At 43.1% G+C, this 18,767-nt stretch overlaps 1 protein-coding gene across 10 annotated transcripts in view; it reads left to right on the top strand.

Moving 5' to 3' along the window:
- Positions 1–18,767, top strand: part of BICD1 (BICD cargo adaptor 1) — a 239,414-nt gene that overhangs the window by 214,546 nt on the left and 6,101 nt on the right. For 5 of the 10 annotated variants that reach the window (XM_064155771.1, XM_064155775.1, XM_064155776.1 and 2 more), the window contains one exon: positions 16,182–16,267. The exons of 3 other annotated variants lie outside the window; for them this stretch is intronic. In XM_064155771.1, coding sequence (XP_064011841.1) covers positions 16,182–16,267 — 86 coding nt within the window. The remainder of the gene's footprint in view (positions 1–16,181; positions 16,268–18,767) is intronic. 2 more of the 10 variants (XM_064155783.1, XM_064155773.1) reach the window with 1 other exon arrangement.

The raw sequence follows: 18,767 nt of genomic DNA, 5'->3' as shown, positions 1-18,767 counted from the left end.
TGTACACTTTGCAAGAGTGCCAGGCCAAAAAAGAACCAGATTTTAAGCTGGGGACTGGATGACCTTTACATGAAGAATCCTGTCTGTATATTATCAATGCAGTTTAGTGGTTGGAAGAGTAATGACTTAAAGAAGAACTGTGTTCATAGAATCATAGAATCAACCAGGTTGGAAGAGACCTCCAAGCTCATCCAGTTCAACCTAGCACCCAGCCCTGGCCAATCAACCAGGCCATGGCACTAAGTGCCTCAGCCAGGCTTTGCTTCAACACCTCCAGGGATGGTGACTCCACCACCTCCCTGGGCAGCCCATTCCAATGCCAATCACTCTCTCTGCCAACAACTTCCTCCTAACATCCAGCCTAGACCTCCCCTGGCACAACTTCAGACTGTGTCCCCTTGTTCTGTTGCTGGTTGCCTGGGAGAAGAGACCAACCCCACCTGGCAACAGCCTCCCTTCAGGTAGTTGTAGACAGCAATGAGCTCTGCCCTGAGCCTCCTCTTCTGCAGGCTGCACACCCCCAGCTCCCTCAGCCTCTCCTCACAGGGCTGTGCTCCAGGCCCCTCACCAGCTTTGTTGCCCTTCTCTGGACACCTTCCAGCACCTCAACAGCTCTCTTGAATTGAGGAGCCCAGAACTGGACACAGCACTCAAGGTGTGGCCTGAGCAGTGCTGAGTACAGGGGCAGAATAACCTCCCTTTTCCTACTGGCCACACTGTTCCTGATCCAGGCCAGGATGCCATTGGCTCTCTTGCCCACCTGGGCACGCTGCTGGCTCATCTTCAGCTACTATCTACCAGTGCCCCCAGGTCCCTTTTTTTCCTGTCTGCTCTCCAGGCACTCTGTCCCCAGCCTGTAGTGCTGCTTGGGGTTGTTGTGGCCAAAGTGTAGAACCCTGCACTTGGCCTTGTTCAATCTCATCCTATTGGCCTCTGCCCACCCATCCAACCTGGCAAGGTCCCTCTGCAGGGCTCTCCTACCCTCCAACAGCTCCACACCTGCTCCTAGCTTGGTGTCATCTGCAAACTTATTGATGCTGGACTCAATCCCCTCATCTAGATCATCACTAAAGATACCTATCAGGACTGTGCCCAGCACTGATTCCTGGGGAACACCACTAGTGACAGCTGCCAACTGGATGTGGCACCATTCACCACCCCTCTCTGGGCCTGGCCCTCCAGCCAGTTCTTGACCCATATCAGAGTGAATGTGTCCAAGCCATGAGCTGCCAGCTTTGTCAGGAGCTTGTTGTGGCAGATGCTGTCAAAGGCTTTGCTGAAGTCTAAGTAGACTGCATGCACAGCCTGCCCCACATCCCCCAGGCAGGTAACCTGATCAATAGATAGGTGAACTCAATATACTATATTGCAGAATTGTTAGTGAAGTATTAAGTGATCTGTGAATTCGAGATTCTGGATCCTGACTGTCTTTATTCCCCTGTTTTCATGGACCAGCATCTGGTATCTCACAGGGCATGACAGATGCATGGAGCACAGACTGAGAAACACTGACACAGTCTGTAGTATTTTGCAGTAACAGAGCCAAAGGATGTAGCAGCCTGAAAAATAGAATTCCCCAGGAAATAATGTTTGAAGTCTTACCTGGCACTTCAGGCACATCTCTGCATAGTCAGACTACAACTCAGTGACAGTGTTGCTGATGTATGTTACAATTGTCCTCATGAATCTACAACAATCCCAGCTTTCCCAATGGGTTTGTCAGAATTCTATGCCATCACATCTGATGATGTGATCAGATCACCCCTGCCTGATCCAGGGTTAGGTGTCCCTGCCCCTGGCAGGATGGTTGGAACTAGATGATGCTTGTGGTCCCTTCCAACCCTGACTGATTCTGTGATTCTACATGGCCTTAATCTCAGCCTGTGAGACCGACAGATTCAAACCCTCTTGAGAGATACTAAAATCCCATCTGGATGCGTTCTTGTGTGATCTGTTCCAGGTGGTCCTGCTCTGCAGGGGGGTTTGGACTGAATGATCTCTTGATGTCCCTTCCAGCCCCTAACATTCTGTGATTCTGTGACTTCTGTGAGCACTCAGATTCCAGCAGGGCACATATTAGAATCAAACTGAGCTCTAGGTAGGAGAGCCTTCAGCATCATTCTTACTGGTTCCTGGAAGATTTCTTACTGTTGTTAACAAATCAAAGGAATGATGCACCAGGCAGAATTTTCTTTTCTCCATCTAATTATCTGCTTCTTGGAAGTAAGGAACAGTGAAGGCTGTTATTTTGCTGCTTTTGTAGAGAATAGTTAAAAGTTTCTGTCCTCAGATGATTTGTGTAGTCAAGCAACCCAGCAAGAAACATAGCAACCCACACCTGCATCTTCATCAGAAACGATGTGAAAGAACAGCATCCGAACTTGAACACTATGGAGCAAAGTAGAGCTTGGCTTGTGGCTGTGTCTTCCAAAGAGCAGGAGAGATGAAGCCTAAGTTAAATGCAGTCCTTTCCCCCCTTCCTTCCCCCCTTCCTTCCCCCCTTCCTTCCCCCCTCCCGTCCCCCCTCCCTGTCCCCCCTCCCTGTCCCCCCTCCCTGTCCCCCCTCCCTGTCCCCCCTCCCTGTCCCCCCTCCCTTTCCCCCCTCCCTTTCCCCCCTCCCTTTCCCCCCTCCCTTTCCCCCCTCCCTTTCCCCCCTCCCTTTCCCCCCTCCCTTTCCCCCCTCCCTTTCCCCCCTCCCTTTCCCCCCTCCCTTTCCCCCCTCCCTTTCCCCCCTCCCTTTCCCCCCTCCCTTTCCCCCCTCCCTTTCCCCCCTCCCTTTCCCTCCTCCCTTTCCCCCCTCCCTTCCCCCCCTCCCTTCCCCCCCTCCCCTCCCCCCTTACTTTTGATTGAGGGTGTTTTTGGTTTGTTTGTCTTTTTAATTCATGAACGATTATCTTCACACTATTACTTCACATGACATGCAGGCTTCCTTATCCTTTGATTAGCTCCCAGTGTTACGGGGGCTGGAAGGCTGAAACTGGGAATGTGCATGATCATAGAATCAACCAGGTTGGAAGAGACCTCCAAGATCATCCAGTTCAACCTAGCACCCAGCCTTGTCCAATCAACTAGACCTCATCCAGGCTTTTCTTCAGCACCTCCAGGGATGGTGCCTCCACCACCTCCCCAGGCAGCCCATTCCAATGCCAATCACTCTCTCTGACAACAACTTCCTCCTAACATCCAGCCTATGCCTCCCCCTGCACAACTTGAGACTCTGTCCCCTTGTTCTGTTGCTGCTTGCCTGGCAGAAGAGCCCAACCCCACCTGGCTACAACCTCACTTCAGGTAGTTGTAGACAGCAATGAGGTCTGCCCTGAGCCTCCTCTTCTGCAGGCTGCACACCCCCAGCTCCCTCAGCCTCTCCTCACAGGGCTGTGCTCCAGGCCCCTCACCAGCTTTGTTGCCCTTCTCTGGACACCTTCCAGCACCTCAACATCTCTCTTGAATTGAGGGGCCCAGAACTGGACACAGTACTCAAGGTGTGGCCTGAGCAGTGATGGAAAGCAATAGACAAATTAACTGAAACTGGCAGAGGGATAATCCAGGCAAGATTCCTTGCCCAATGCTTCCCATGCAGTAGGCATGCTGTGCTTGTCTTCTTCTTGTACTTCCTTCTGGACTTGATGCTTGGTAGAAGAGGATATGCTCACTGTGCTCTGGCCCTAGCTTTGACCACTGTTGACTACCTGGTAGAGGAAACTTGAGATCAGCTCTCACTGTCTTCTTCAGGGAAAGACTGTGACAGGAAGACTCACAGGTGAAGATGAGCTGAATTGAAGACCTCTCAAGGAAGAGATTGTCATTTGTTACCCTTAACTTTGGACCAGCATGCCTGTCCCTCTGGCATCAAGCTGTAGCAGTATAACTTCACCTGGGCTTTCTAACTGAAGTAATAGTTCCTTACTGCTCTGGCTGAAAATACCACTCAGTCCATTTCCAAAGTAGCATGTTCTGTTTCCCCTAGGTAGCAATATGCATTTAGCTTTGCTGGGTGTTTCTTGTTTTCTTCTGTTGTTTTCTACCACTTTTACACTTCCAAGTCCTTATTCTTCTGCTGGAGCCAGGTGGTGTGTGCCTGACTCAAATCCAGCCCACAATTGCATGTGGCTGCTTTAACAATTGCATGAAGTCAAGGCACAGAGGAAAGCTGAGGCTGGTTCTACAGTGTGTAACACTGTATTAGAAATAGCCTTTCTTCTGCAGTGGCATTGAAACTCCTTGAATATGAAGTCACTAGATGCCTCTTAATACCTCACTCTCCCAAATATAGGATATGATTCTTTTGCCTTCTTCAAGGAAAGCATAAGACACAAAGTGTTTGCTGTAGGTGCCTGATACCACTCTTCTCTCTCACTTGTTCTAGCATGAAAGTTCTAACAGCTAACCTACAGCATCTGTAGAAACTATTTCTTAGAGCTAACAAATCTATCATGAAAAAAATACCCCAGCATCTCACTAAGGAGGTCCTAAAATGGCTCTCAATTAAGTTTTTAAGCCTGAAATCAAGGGAGATTGCCTAAGAGGTGTCTTTATTAATTACCCTTTCTACTGGAATAGGTTGGGATGGTCTATAGACTAGAATTGGGATGGTCTATAGACTAGAATAGGTCTAGTCTCTGAAGAATAGGCATGGGAATGCCTTGATCTGTTTGATGTAGCACAGACACAATCTAACATTACAAGCAGCAGAGCCTGCTGAGTAGGGTGGTTCTTAGCATTACAGGGAATTAAGGGCTTGCAATAGGCCATGTTAGGTGATAAGGAACCTCTCCTGGTGTAAGGGATGGGAAATATGCTCTAATGCTACTTAATTTTTTTTCTCTCTGGATTTTGAGCTTCTTTTGAAGTGCAGTGTTTAGGAGATGATTTTCAGAAGTATAAGACTATTCTCAGTGTAATCAGAAGCTCATATTCCTTCTATTTTTCTTAAGATAACGTGAGGTAAGATTTTTGGGTTTGGTTTCTTCTGCTTTCTCATCATTTAAGCAGTATGAAGGCACATCTCCAAAAGTAATACTATAGGTAGAAGCCCTTAATAGGAAATTAAGCTATTTACCCTCTGCTTTTAGAGGAAAGGATTGGGATATAACTGAGAGAGACTCAGACTAAAACTGCTTTCCATAGCAGAGGCTCTCTGCAGAGATGAGCCTGCACATCTTAAAACGTTGCAAAGGGAGGGGGGATGATTTTTTCACAACAGGATTTGCTCTTTGTGTGGTGAAAACAGTTTAAATTCAAAGTTGTGCACATTTTTGTGTTTGTTTAGGAGGATTTTGCCCAAAATATTCCCAGCTTTTCTTTTGATTCTTAAATACCAATGTCAGAAAGCTCCTCCTGGATACTAAGCCTTGCTGCTATACATATCACTGCACTACTGTTTAAAATGCACTCTTCAATTTTGGAACAGCAGCAGTGTCAGCAAGCTGTATGTAGAGGAAAGCACAGCTGCTTTTACACATGATTGTGGGAAAAGGCTTTGAGGAACACAATCTGCCCAGACTTGAATTTTGCTTGGAGAGTGCTTTGTAGATCTTCATTTCTCAGGACATTCAGTGAATGAGCTGCTTCTTTGTGAAGGGATTTTACAGATTAAAGCCAAGGAAAGTCAACATGACTAGGACCTAGATAATTTTTTCTATGCTGATTTGGTGCTAAAGAAGTCTATTCTGAGTCTGTCTCATGAACAATATGAATGTATCTGTACTCTGAGTGAGCTTTTCCTCTGGAAAATAAGGATAGGCAATTAACTGAGCCACCTCTACTAAGATATGATTTCTCAGGGCATTCAGTTTAAAATATTTCTTGCTGCTTCTTTGTGAAGGGATTTTATAGGTTATAGCCAAGGAAAGTCAACATGACTAGGACCTAGGTAACTTTTTCTATGCTGATTTGGTGCTAAAGAAGTCTACTCTGAATCTGTTTCATGAGCAATATGAATTTATCTGTACTCTGAGTGAGCTTTTCCTCTGGAAAAGCAGGATAGGCAATTCACTGAGCCACTTCTACTAAGACATGATTTCTCAGGGCATTCAGTTTAAAATATTTATTGCTTCTTCTTTGTGAATGGATTTTATAGATTAAAGCCAAGGAAACTCAACATGGCTAGGACCTAGGTAACTTTTTCTATGCTGATTTGGTGCTAAAGAAGTCTACTCTGAATCTGTTTCAAGAACAATATGAATTTATCTGTACTCTGAGTGAGTTTTTATGTGGAAAACCAGGATGGACAATTAACTGAGCCACCTCTACTAAGACATGCAGCCAAATAATGTTTAACTAGTCAAGCTAGTCTGCTCTGAACTGTTCAGTCATGTAAGTCTGATTTGCTTCATGCAAACAATACAAAGCTGCTGGAGCCTGACAGTTCTACAGAACCATTACTTAAAAAGAATCCAACAACCCACAACTTCAATGCTGACAACTCAGATTTAGTCCGAGTCCCAATTTCCTTTGCCTCATTAGAGGTCTGTGGATGACTCTTCTGAGATCTCATCTGTGAATCTGTTATATTTTTATCTACCAAGAATGTATTTGTATTGATGGTGATCTTGTATGTGCAAAATGTTTCTGAGCTTGTGTAACCAGGCAGGTTATTGCTTATCACAAGGCTGATTCAGTATTGGTCTAATATATCTCTGCTCTCTTTGAGAAATAGATTCTCTGTGGTTTAGCAGGTTTTGTTTTTAAAACAAGGTATAGTTTGGGTTTGTTTTGTTGGGGTTTTTATTTTAACCTATACATGATGCTCTTCCCAAGAAGGAAGATTCAATCAGTATTAACTTGTTATCTGTGTTCACCTTTTTGTTCCACATTGTTCAGATTTCTGTGGGGCTTGTAAACATGCCATATGTGTGTGTGTATGTATCAATTCTTCCATGAATGGTATAAGTGCATATATATACAGATATATGTATATATCTTCCTGCTCTTAGGGCCATCTCCTGCATCTGATATGCTCATTTAACTAAGCTTAATGAGCATTGCATATTTATGCCATTTCAAGCATGGAACATTGTCCTTGCTGAGGCCACTTGAATTCAAAGAACAATATCCTTGCCAAGGACATCAGTTGGCTGTAACCAATGAAGGACTCAGCTGACTAAATGCACTTTTACCTCTTGGTGCCACTGTGAACAGGACCTTTTTGCTCTGTGCTCTTCCTTCCTTGCAGCTTTCTAGTTATCACTGATGAGACCCAAAAAAATCATACATTTCATGCTGATCAATATAATTTAGCTATTATGGCATGAATTCACTGCAGTTTCACCAGCTTTATTTCATTTCTATTTGTATCTTTCACTGCATAAAGAAGTCTGAAGCAAAACCTGCATTTAATAGATGCCCCAGCCTGTTTGTTAAGACACTAAACAAAAAACCCAGCAAGATTGCAGTGACATCCATGCTTTACTGCTGTATACTTTCATTAAAAGGCTACTGACATGTTTTTCTTTGTATCTAAGCTATGAAGTCATTGCTGGTTGGAATGGTTAATATTAGCATCATTTCTTGAAGTTCTCCAGTAAGATCTTATTATACTTCTGGTTGTTTCTAACCAAACAGGTATGCAGGTGACACTTTAGGGTGTGTTACCAGGTATTTGTTGCTTTCTATGAGAGTTTTGTCCTTTGGAACCCAGTCTTATCAATTAACTAAAACAGCTGCTGAAATGTCTTAACCATGTAACAAAATCCATCCACTTTATGGCAAGATTTAATGTGGTTTCATGACTTTCTGAATTTTACCCTAAAAGATACCAGGTATTAAACTCTGTGCTTCTCATCTCATAAAAATAGGCAAAGCTGAAGTGAGTCTCTGTTTAAATTAGGCATGATGATATTTTTAGCTCTCTAATACATTTCCTTGGGATGTTGTGATGTATGGAGTAAGCTCACCAGCAAATCTGTAGTCAAGACTAATGTACCTGATTGTAAGTATTTCCCTGTCCACATTTTTTAGGCTTATGAAACTTTACAAATGTACCTTATGGTTTTTTTTTCTCCCAAAGCCTACTAAAGTTATTGTTTGTGCTGGCTTCAAATTTGGGACCAGATCCTTCTTTACTCATAAAACAGTGCAAGTATTATCTGGGACCAGATCCTTCTTTACTCATAAAACAGTGCAAGTATTATTTGGGACCAGATCCTTCTTTACTCATAAAACAGTGCAAGTATTATCTGGGACCAGATCCTTCTTTACTCATAAAACAGTGCAAGTATTATCTGGGGCCAGATCCTTCTTTACTCCTAAAACAGTGCAAGTATTATTTGGGACCAGATCCTTCTTAACTCATAAAACAGTGCAAGTATTATCTGGGACCAGATCCTTCTTTACTCATAAAACAGTGCAAGTATTATCTGGGACCAGATCCTTCTTTACTCCTAAAACAGTGCAAGTATTATCTGGGACCAGATCCTTCTTTACTCATAAAACAGTGCAAGTATTATTTGGGTCCAGATCCTTCTTTACTCCTAAAACAGTGCAAGTATTATCTGGGACCAGATCCTTCTTTACTCATAAAACAGTGCAAGTATTATTTGGGACCAGATCCTTCTTTACTCATAAAACAGTGCAAGTGTTTTTGGTTTGGATACATTTGTGGCCATCTGAACTTTGTCATAGCCACTTAACATTTCCATGAAAGATGAATGATCAACAAGACAGAAGTGTGGTGATTTTTAAGACCTTTCTTTTCCTCTTTTGAAGCTTTTAAAAATGTGTTGTGTCTTTTAGTGAGTATTTCATGAATCATCAGACCTTTCCAAATGTGCTGTTTATGAACTGTCTATAAAAGAAGGGAACTGAATATATGTTTTCATCCTCTCCCATTTCCATTTCTGCTATTTACTAACCCTTTATCAGTAGATTTAATGAGGAATTATTTCAAGCATTCACAGAATAAACACGTTATGACATAGAAAGTGTGAAAAAGGCTACAGAGCTGACAAGAAACTTCTTAATCTTCTTAGTCTGTGACTGGAGAAAATTGCATTTCATTCATTATGTTAATGACTAGGTATTATTTCTTTTTAAAAGGTTATTCTTAGTATGAGCTACAGCAAACAGCAAGGCTGGGTTATAGCTTTATCTTTCTACTTTGAGCTAGCTGTCACATTACCACTGGAACACGTGGACTGATGAGGAAACAACATCCTAGTCTGGGAGTAATTCAAGTCTAAAAAAGAGAGTGCAAATCAAATCATGCAGAATAGGGAAAGAAGGGGGAAACTCAATCTGTGTAGCATAGCTGTTGTGTAGATGAAAATGCTCAGTAGAACACAGCCAAGAAACTTGACATGCTCTGGAAGACCACTAAAGCAGTGACCTACTAAACCATCTGTCTGTGTCAGGTAGCACATGAAGTTGTTAGGGGTGCTCCATGAGTTGGTTTGTGGAAACTGCCACTGCCAAGACAGATAGCATTTCCTGAATGCTGTAAGGAAACAGGAGTTCAATCCCTTACCTCTGCCAATAAGCTATACTGGTCTTACTCCTGAGAAGCACTTAATAGAAGGTTCCTCGTTAGGTTTACTCTGACCTTATCCTCCAGGTAAAGACTTGAGAGGAGGGAAAGCAGCAGTAGGAGGCCTGTGTCAGGAGCTTGGGAATGTCAAAACAAGTGGCCAATTTTGCAAGAAAGAGGACAGATATGTGGACATGACAGTAGATGAAGATTTTAGATGCATCCTACTGCCAGCCTATTGCATATTAGCACAATGTACAGATATTGCTGATGCCTCCAACTCAATTAGTCTTTAAATATTTTTTGAGAAGGCTAAGTAATAAGCAGTGGGACAATTCATGGTTGTTGAAACTCCTCCAAGCCACAGAACTCTAAGACACAAGTTTCTCTGAAGAGCAAGCTTAAGATATGAGTCTGTTTTGCAAGACAGCACAGAAATTTCCTAGTAGATCAGTTTTACCATGAAGTAAGCCAAAAGTGATACTTCATTGATGAATTTGTCTCTCTTCAATCAATGACCTATTATTCAATTTAATGGAAGGAGTGGTAAAATTTGGACAAAAGGAAAACCCAGAGAATCTGGATACTGGAAAATATCTGTGCAGGAGCTATTTGCTTCTGGTAAAAGCTGCTTCCGTTCTAGCTGTGCCAGGATGGGGCTGGCTTTCATGGAGCTGCATCATGTCTCACTTCCCCTGTGCTGCTCGTTTTGGTCCTAGTTCAGAGCAACCTGGGTCAGTCCTGCTCTGAAAGAGCTGGACTTAAAAAGTCCAGATGGAGCCTGTGTGGTTGCTCCATCGTAGCCCTCTTGTTCCAGGGACAGCCTGCAGAAATGCAGAGCTGTACCCAGTTTGCAGCTGGTAAGTTGACCAACTGAGTCTGTGCACAGGGCAAAGGTAAATGTTTTTTCCAGACCCAAACTGACCCTGGAAGCAGAAGGGAGGAACTCTTCTAATCTTTGACCTGTATTATTATTCATGCTTTTGTTCCAAAGGTAAGCCACATCTGTCCTCTCACAAGCTGTTCTTTTCCATAACCATTCCCACTTAAAGTTCCTATTGGCCTTGAGGAAGACTGAAGCTTTCTTGGCATCCATTAGAAAAAACAGAAATAAATTAGAAGTGAAAGTAGATAATCAAATAATAATACAAACTTATGCTCACATCACCCCTGGAGATAAGCAGTTTGAGGATTTGTCTCATCTTGTCATCAGTTTGAAGATATCTCTACAAATCTCAGCTGGGCAGGTGTTTGAGTACCCTCTACCCCAATCTTCTTGCCATCTCACATTTGTCTCTTGCTTTGGGAAATTTTCCCTGTTTCCCACCTTTGAGCAGAAAAGAATGATTTGTCTTTGTAGGACTTGATGTGTGGTGAGCCATCCTTCTGCCTCGGCACAACTAGAAGGCTACTAGTTGGTTCTTTGCCTAATAATTTTGGCTCATACTATTAACTCTTCTTTCTTCCCTGCTTAGTTGATATCCTGGGGAAAGAAAACAATTCCTTACCATGTAAATGGAGACAGCTTCTCTTTTCAAGTAAATTGCCAGTAACATCTTCATAGACACAGTAATAAAAACTCTCAAACCTTATGGAGCAAGTTCAGTTGACATTGAGCAGCATGACACAAGGTGAGATAGATCAAAAACTTTTAGGACTGACTTTCTGTAAGCCTGGAGTGGTCAATGGAATGTTAGGAGAGTTTGTTTTAAAGCACTGAAAAAGCCTCAGTCTCTCATTTTGTCATAAGCATTTTTCTTTTATCAAGAACAGATTTTCCCCCAACCTTTTTCATATCAGAAATGCCAAATACCTAACAATACCTGTGAAGAGTGTTTGTTTATTTTGTGGTTTGACTCTCAGATAAAAGACAGTAAAGCCCTTCATTGATTGATTGAACTGGATGCAGTTAAAAGTCTATTATATAGCAGTTACTCCCAATGCTTATCTTGAGATTCTTGCTAGTCTTGGGTTTTGACAGCACTGTGTTGAGATTAATAGTTTACTGAGTTTCCAAATGTGCTGAAATGTCCCATTGCAGTCTGCTGGTCCTGAGCAGGTGGGGCTGGAAACTATCACTGAGGACATTGCTGATGTCTCTCAGACAGTAATAATTCAGATAAGCAGATCTGTGTTGATTAGAGTCACCCAGTTCACAGACTGGAGGACACAGCACACCTTGCTGACATGAGAGAAATGCTTTGGGTTTGTGATGAAGCCAAAAGGAAATGTTCTTGGCAGACAATTTATGGCAGCACAGTCAATCCTCACATGAGCAGATGTAGCTTCTCTGAGCTTGGTATTTTTAATGCTCTTACGACGGGAGCTGATTAGCCTGATTAGGACTAAGCATTAGATTCCAAAGGAAAACCAGCACTGGCTAATCTGTGAAAGAGGGAATCTCTGCTACACTTACACCACTGTTGCCATTGCTTTGAAAGGTTAAGAACAGGAAAATTGGAACAGGCCTGATGTACATCACAAGTCAAACCTCTACACTTTAACCCAGAGTGGTGAACATTGATACCACCACAGGACTGTCTACAGACTCAAGTCCTGCATGTCAATAGCTGTGTGCAATAGCTCCTCTTTGCCTTTTGTGATTGAAGTGATCACCAAGCTCAATTTCTTGGTTCAGACTGGACGTGAGGAGGAAGTTCTTCACCATGAGAGTGGTGAGATCCTGGAATGGGTTGCCCAGGGAGGTTATAAGTTCACAGAATCACAGAAAGGTTCTTAAGAAACCAGCTCACTCCTTGCTCCCAGCAGTTTATTTCCTCACAGCAACTGGAGATGGTAGAGAAATAAGCCAATATGTATTTAATGATTATATAATTTTGCTGGTAGTGGTCTCAGAAGACAGGCCAAAAAGTATACTCTGTGTCACTTTCCCAGATGTCTTCTACTTGACTTCTTCTGGCTTGACTGATGCTCCCTGAAATTTGGGCAATACTGGGAACTGGCTTCATCCAACAGAATGTTTTAGTTTCCTTATATTCTTGAGTAAAAGAGAGAGCATGTCTCTCTTGCCTTGTCTTTATGGTATGGGATGCTGACTAGAGAATCAATGAAGACATCTTTGAAACTTCTAACAGTCAGCAAAGTACTCCAGGGAGCAACAAACTTGATACAGGCAGGAGTTCTTTACTAGAATGACCAAATGCTATCTGCTAGTTTTTACCTTTAAACACAAGGTAGCATGAAGTCATTTTAGGATTGTCATGACATTAGAGAACAGCATTATAAAGCCTCCAAAATACTTGACAGTATCAAATATAGAAGGAATAAAGTTAGCTCTGCCTCTACTACTTGGACGTAAGTAGATAAGAGCTCCTCTGAATTTCAAATGCTTGTGTAAGCCATATGCATTATGCTTAGCCCTTTCCTACAATAATCCTCCAAAACTTCACTTCTGGAGATACAGGAGAACAATTCAGCCACTTTAAGTCCTGCAGATGACCAGATTTTGTACTGAGTGTGAGTGAGATTATGTGAGTGTTGCTGGCGCCAGGTAAAACTTGTTTCACGTGAAGCTGCAGGACTTATTACCCAGTTTGTGTAGTGCTTGTGGAATCTGGCTCTGTGTTCATGCAGTCTGCCAAATCTAGCATGGTAAAAGCTTTGGAGGATGTTTGAGATAGTAGAACACGACCATAAATCAGGCAGTTGCCTTGTTCTGGCAAATTCTGTGCCAACAATTTCTTCTGTATTTATGGAAACCTGTCTGCATCTTTTCATCATGCAGTGTTATAGAATCATAGAATCATAGAATCAACCAGGTTGGAAGAGACCTCCAAGATCATCCAGTCCAACCTAGCACCCAGCCCTAACCAATCAACTAGACCATGGCACTAAGTGCCTCATCCAGGCTTTGCTTGAAGACCCCCAGGGATGGTGCCTCCACCACCTCCCTGGGCAGCCCATTCCAATGCCAATCACTCTCTCTGGGAAGAACTTCTTCCTAACATCCAGCCTATACCTACCTTGGCACAACTTGAGACTGTGTCCCCTTGTTCTATTGCTGGTTACCTGGGAGAAGAGGCCAACCCCCACCTGGCTACAGCCTCCCTTCAGGTAGTTGTAGACAGTAATAAGATCACCCCTGAGCCTCCTCTTCTCCAGGATAAACAGGCCCAGCTCCCTCAGCCTCTCCTCATAGGATTTGTGTTCCAGGCCCCTCACCAGCTTTGTTGCCCTTCTCTGGACACATTCCAGCGCCTCAGCATCTTTCTTGAATTGAGGAGCCCAGAACTGGACACAGCACTCAAGGTGTGGCCTGACCAGTGCTGAGTACAGGGGAAGAATAACCTCCCTTGTCCTGCTGGCCACACTGTTCCTGATACAGGCCAGGATGCCATTGGCTCTCTTGGCCACCTGGGCACACTGCTGGCTCATCTTCAGCTTACTATCTATCAGTACCCCCAGGTCCCTTTCCTCCTGGCTGCTCTCCAGCCACTCAGTCCCCAGCCTGTAGTGCTGCTTGGGGTTGTTGTGGCCAAAGTGCAGAACCCTGCACTTGGCCTTGTTCAGTCTCACCCCATTGGCCTCTGCCCACCCATCCAGCCTGTCCAGGTCCCTCTGCAGGGCTCTTCTACCTTCCAACAGCTCCACACCTGCTCCTAGCTTGGTGTCATCTGCAAACTTAGTGATGCTGGACTCAATCCCCTCGTCCAGGTCATCAATAGAGATGATTCCATATTCCTTCCCACATTGGTTACCTTTCATAAGCTATCCAGAATGAATTTGCTTTGGCCTTCTGCAAACCATTTAAATGATTTTATTTTCTTTTACAGTAATTTCTGGTCTCTGCAGTTAGTTTGCTTTTCCCAGGCCCCTTTTCTTTTAGTTGAGCTTCGTGCCGAAATGAAGATCGGTTTTGTTTATCACTCAGCTACACTGCAAACTCTTGCACTCCTCTGCTAAAAGCTGTACTGAAGACTACAGTGACCATCCTGCTAAATGTGGGAATGGCACAGTATCCTTTCTCATTCCATTTCTGCTTCCTGACACACTGGTGCCAGCACTAACTGCCCAGACAGGCTTCTGATACCTGTGCACTTGAAAACAGATCCAAAATCCTCTCCTTGTGGCTCAAGCTGGAAGGAGCGAGAGGTGTGGGTACTTGCTTCTACCCACTGGAGGTCAGCACAGATCTTCACAGGAAGTAAGGAGAAGCACTCTGGGCTCATATGAAAGAGATGTGCTGTAATAATGGATATGCTGCTCAGTGTTGCTCAGAAGGTGTCTTGTACCTGATGTCTTCACTAATCTCTTCACAGCAAATTATTTGCACTCTCTCCCATTTGATTGAGACAAAGAATAGAAGTGGCCATTGGAAAACATCTGCATTGTAAAGGGAAATTATTACTGATGTTGAGCTTTAACAAGCAACCAACTGAAAAAAAACCATCAATTCTTGCCAAGTATATGAAGTTTTGTTGTCTCATTTTTAAAGTCCAGGGGAATTGAACTCCTTTTCACTGAAGAGTTTGAATGAGAACTGGGTTGAGGCAGTCAGAGGGGATGACAGGTCTGCAAACCCTGTTGGAGACACAAAGTAATCTCTGCTAGTTTTCCAGGTGATGGGAATTTCACCTGTAGATTTCAATGTTCCAAAGGACTCCAGTGACTGTCAGGCAGAGTCTGACAGTCTCAATCACAGGGGAAAGAAAGACCAGAGAGATGCGGGGGAAAGGAGCAAATCTAGACAGAAGAGTAGAAAACTAAAGTATCAAGTCCCCCTTTTTTCCTACTGAAAACAACCTCACAAATACTATTTAGAAGTTGCTGTGATGGTTTGGGTGTTAGCTGCCCCCCCACACTCATGAAAAATCACCCAGACTAGACTGAGCTGCTCTGCTAATTGACTGAAGCTTTAGCACAACATCCAAGCAGGTCTTTACAATAGATACAGAAATATACAAGTTAAAAAGTAAAACAGAAACACAACAGCCCTCCCAGAAACCTGAGTCCCCAGGAGAGGCTCCCAACCACCCTTCCACCTTCTTCCCACCCCTCTACCTTACCCTAGACTTGAGTTTGGAGGGTCAGCCAGGGTGGGAGGGGTTAGGAAGCAGAGTGATTAGTCAGACAGCAGGTTAGAGAGAGAAGTTCAGCCCCAAAGACAGGGAGAGACTCTGTTATCTGTGTTTGTGTTCTTGTTCTTATACCTCTCAGCAAGCCTATGAGTGAAGTAGACCTCAGCACTGTTTCCTTTTCACAGCCTGTAATCTAATTCTTCTCACCAGAATATCCCAGCTAGGCTCAAACTAGCACAATTGTGAGGACTTTCTTCTGAAGGCTATAATGAGATGTCAGCTGTAATTGTTGTTCTATAAATGCAAGTTCTCAGGAGAAATTTTGAGCAGCTTTATTGATAAGGTCTTTTGCTTACATTTCATATAAAGAAAGTTAATTGCCAGCAGAATAACGAGAAGTACAAGACTGAAACCCAGATCCTGAATGCATCCCATTACTGCTGTCCCTTTAAATAAAAATCTGCCAATGCCAAGGGACAAAAGAGGAAAGAAAAAAGTCTCCACTGCTCCTTTTGAAAAGGAACAAAATCTTGCAACAATTAATGTTATTGCTGTTTCTGTCAGATAAGGAACCCAGAACACATTCCTCAGTAAATCTCTCCATCAGATGTGTAGCCTTTGTACTACTGTTACTAACCCCTTGCTCTGTAATCTCTCTGTATATATGTCTAATTTATCAGTTTCTTGTAGATTGTCAGCAGCCTGCTGCCTCCATACCGCCACACGGCTCACAACTAGCCAGGGGGCCAGATTGCCAGACTGTCAGGTAAACTCCACTAACTCTCTTCTCTTTGCACACAGCTGCATGCACGTCTGCAACTCCTCTCGTTGATACAAAAGCTCTTTGCTGCACTTCTTCACTAACAGCAACATTTTAAATGCTTGAGGACCAGTGGTAATTTCTGCAGTGACAGTGCAAACACAAATCACAGCGTTCACACCCATCCATGTAAGAACATGGAAAAGAATGCAAAGCTGCATCTTGCATTCCCTATTTGGTCTTTTTTTATCCAGGTAGTTTCTTGATGATGTCAAAATAGTACTGATTTTGTTGCTGGATAAATTTACATAAATGGAGGGTATTTAATTTTAGGGGTATGTGTAGACCATTTTAAGTCTGTAATATTACTCTTGCTGTAATGTGACCTTTCAGTGGCATTTCTCCCAGGATTAAACAAGCTTGTTAGGGCTTGTAATTCACACAGGTAACTCTTGCATCCAGCAATACATCAAATCATGTTCAAACAATATGCTCAACCACTGCACAGAGAGATTCACTCTGAATGTTACCATCAAATACAGAGAGTTTTCCTTTATCCATTGCCCATACTGAATTTGAAGTGAGACTTAAGTAACTCTGGATTTTGTAATAAATGTGATTCCAGTGCATAGGCTTCACTGGAGAAGCTATGAACAGATTCCTATCTAATGAATTTATTTAGCTATACATCTGTCTGTCTTTGCTTAAGTCTGTATATTTCAGATAGAACCTGCTACAGAAAGTGAGTGAGATCTTCTCTAAGAGAACAGATGCAATAATGCATGAAAGTTGTCTTCTGCCTTCCATTCATCACCTTAATTTCTAGGTCTAGGAGTATAGGGCAAGCAACCAAATCTAAAAATTACTGGACAATGTTCACCCTTCCTGCTGTCTACATATATAGAATCATAGAATCAAGCCGGTTGGAAGAGACCTCCAAGATCATCCAGTCCAACCTAGCACCCAGCCTTGTCCACTCAACTAGACCATGGCACTAAGTGCCTCAGCCAGGCTTTTCTTATAAACCTCTGTAAAACTGTTAACAAGCTGCAATCTACTCCTTGTCCCTCTTTGCCAAAATTAGGTAATCATATGAGTAGGAAAGGTTGCTGGAGACAACAGCTACTGTAGTCTCAATTTGATCACAGACTACACTGTCTTTCTATGACAGTCTTATAGTAGTTTCCCATAAAAGTATGTACCTCCCTGCCCAAATTCCTGAAATCACATCCTCTGGCAGTATTATGTGGCAGTTCCTATTGAAATTACTGGGGCATGGAGCTTATCAGCAAAATTATGCACCTACTTGTCTGATGGGCTGTGTTGGACAAGACTGAAGTGTTGCCATCACCCAATATTTAAAAGAGTGTGTCTGCCCTTGTATCATAGTCAAGTTTCCCCTGAATATCATGAGAACACAGTGCTTATTGTCAGACACCAAACTTGCTTCAAACCAGATCATAAAAAGGGCATTGTAGCCAGGTGGGGGGTGGCCTCTTCTCCCAGGTAATCAGCAATAGAACAAGGGGACACAGTCTCAAGTTGTGCCAGGGTAGGTCTAGGCTGGATGTCAGGAAGAAGTTCTTCACAGAGAGAGTGATTTCCCATTGGAATGGGCTGCCCAGGGAGGTGGTGGAGGCACCGTCCCTGGGGGTCTTCAAGAAAAGCCTGGCTGAGGCACTTAGTGCCATGGTCTGGTTGATTGGCTAGGCTGGGTGCTAGGTTGGACTGGATGATCTTGGAGGTCTCTTCCAACCTGGTTGATTCTATGATTCTATGATTCTATAATACACAGAGATCAGCTGAATTAGCAGCTTGCCAAATACTACCCACTTATCAAGAGAGGCTTTTAAAAATGTCTACTAAACCAAATGCTTTAAAAGCACATATCCCATGGGAGAGAAGAGATGGGGAGGGGAGGGGGGTGTAGAAATGTTCTTGCTTATTCTCCACTTAACAGTCAACAGCTTCAGGTTCTTCTGTGACTCTATATTGCTTTGTGTTATTAATCTCACCTGCCATCCTCAACTGTCAATATGTTTGATAGCTCAACTCCAGGACCTGCCTGCCATGAGCTTTGTGATGTTTTTTATTCACACACACACATGTAGTGTAATTTTCATGAATTAACTGGATGTATTGTCTTTCTGAAGAGAGGAAGGGGTAACAACTAGAGTATTAGGAAAAGATACAAATTGGCTGGTATTGCAAGTGATGGCTGTATATTTGTTGCTACAAAGATGCCTGATAGCCTTGTAAATAGTTTTTTCTCTTCTTAACGACCCTAATATTTATTACTGTTTGAAAAGGGAATGATGAGACTAAGTTATATATTTCTTTGTGCATGGAAATGTGTATTGTATTTCAAAGTGGGAAGCAACACAGAATTACCACAAAGAGAAAGCAAATCTAACTCTAAGCACAGCACTTTCTAGCCTGAGCAGAGCCTGAGATGGTTTGCATTACATTATGTGCAGTCGGGGCTGACTTTGCACTGGAGGTCATA

Source organism: Pogoniulus pusillus, chromosome 15 (genome assembly GCF_015220805.1).
Source record: "Pogoniulus pusillus isolate bPogPus1 chromosome 15, bPogPus1.pri, whole genome shotgun sequence".
Lineage (NCBI taxonomy): Eukaryota > Metazoa > Chordata > Aves > Piciformes > Lybiidae > Pogoniulus > Pogoniulus pusillus.
This window is presented reverse-complemented; position numbering and strand designations above follow the sequence as displayed.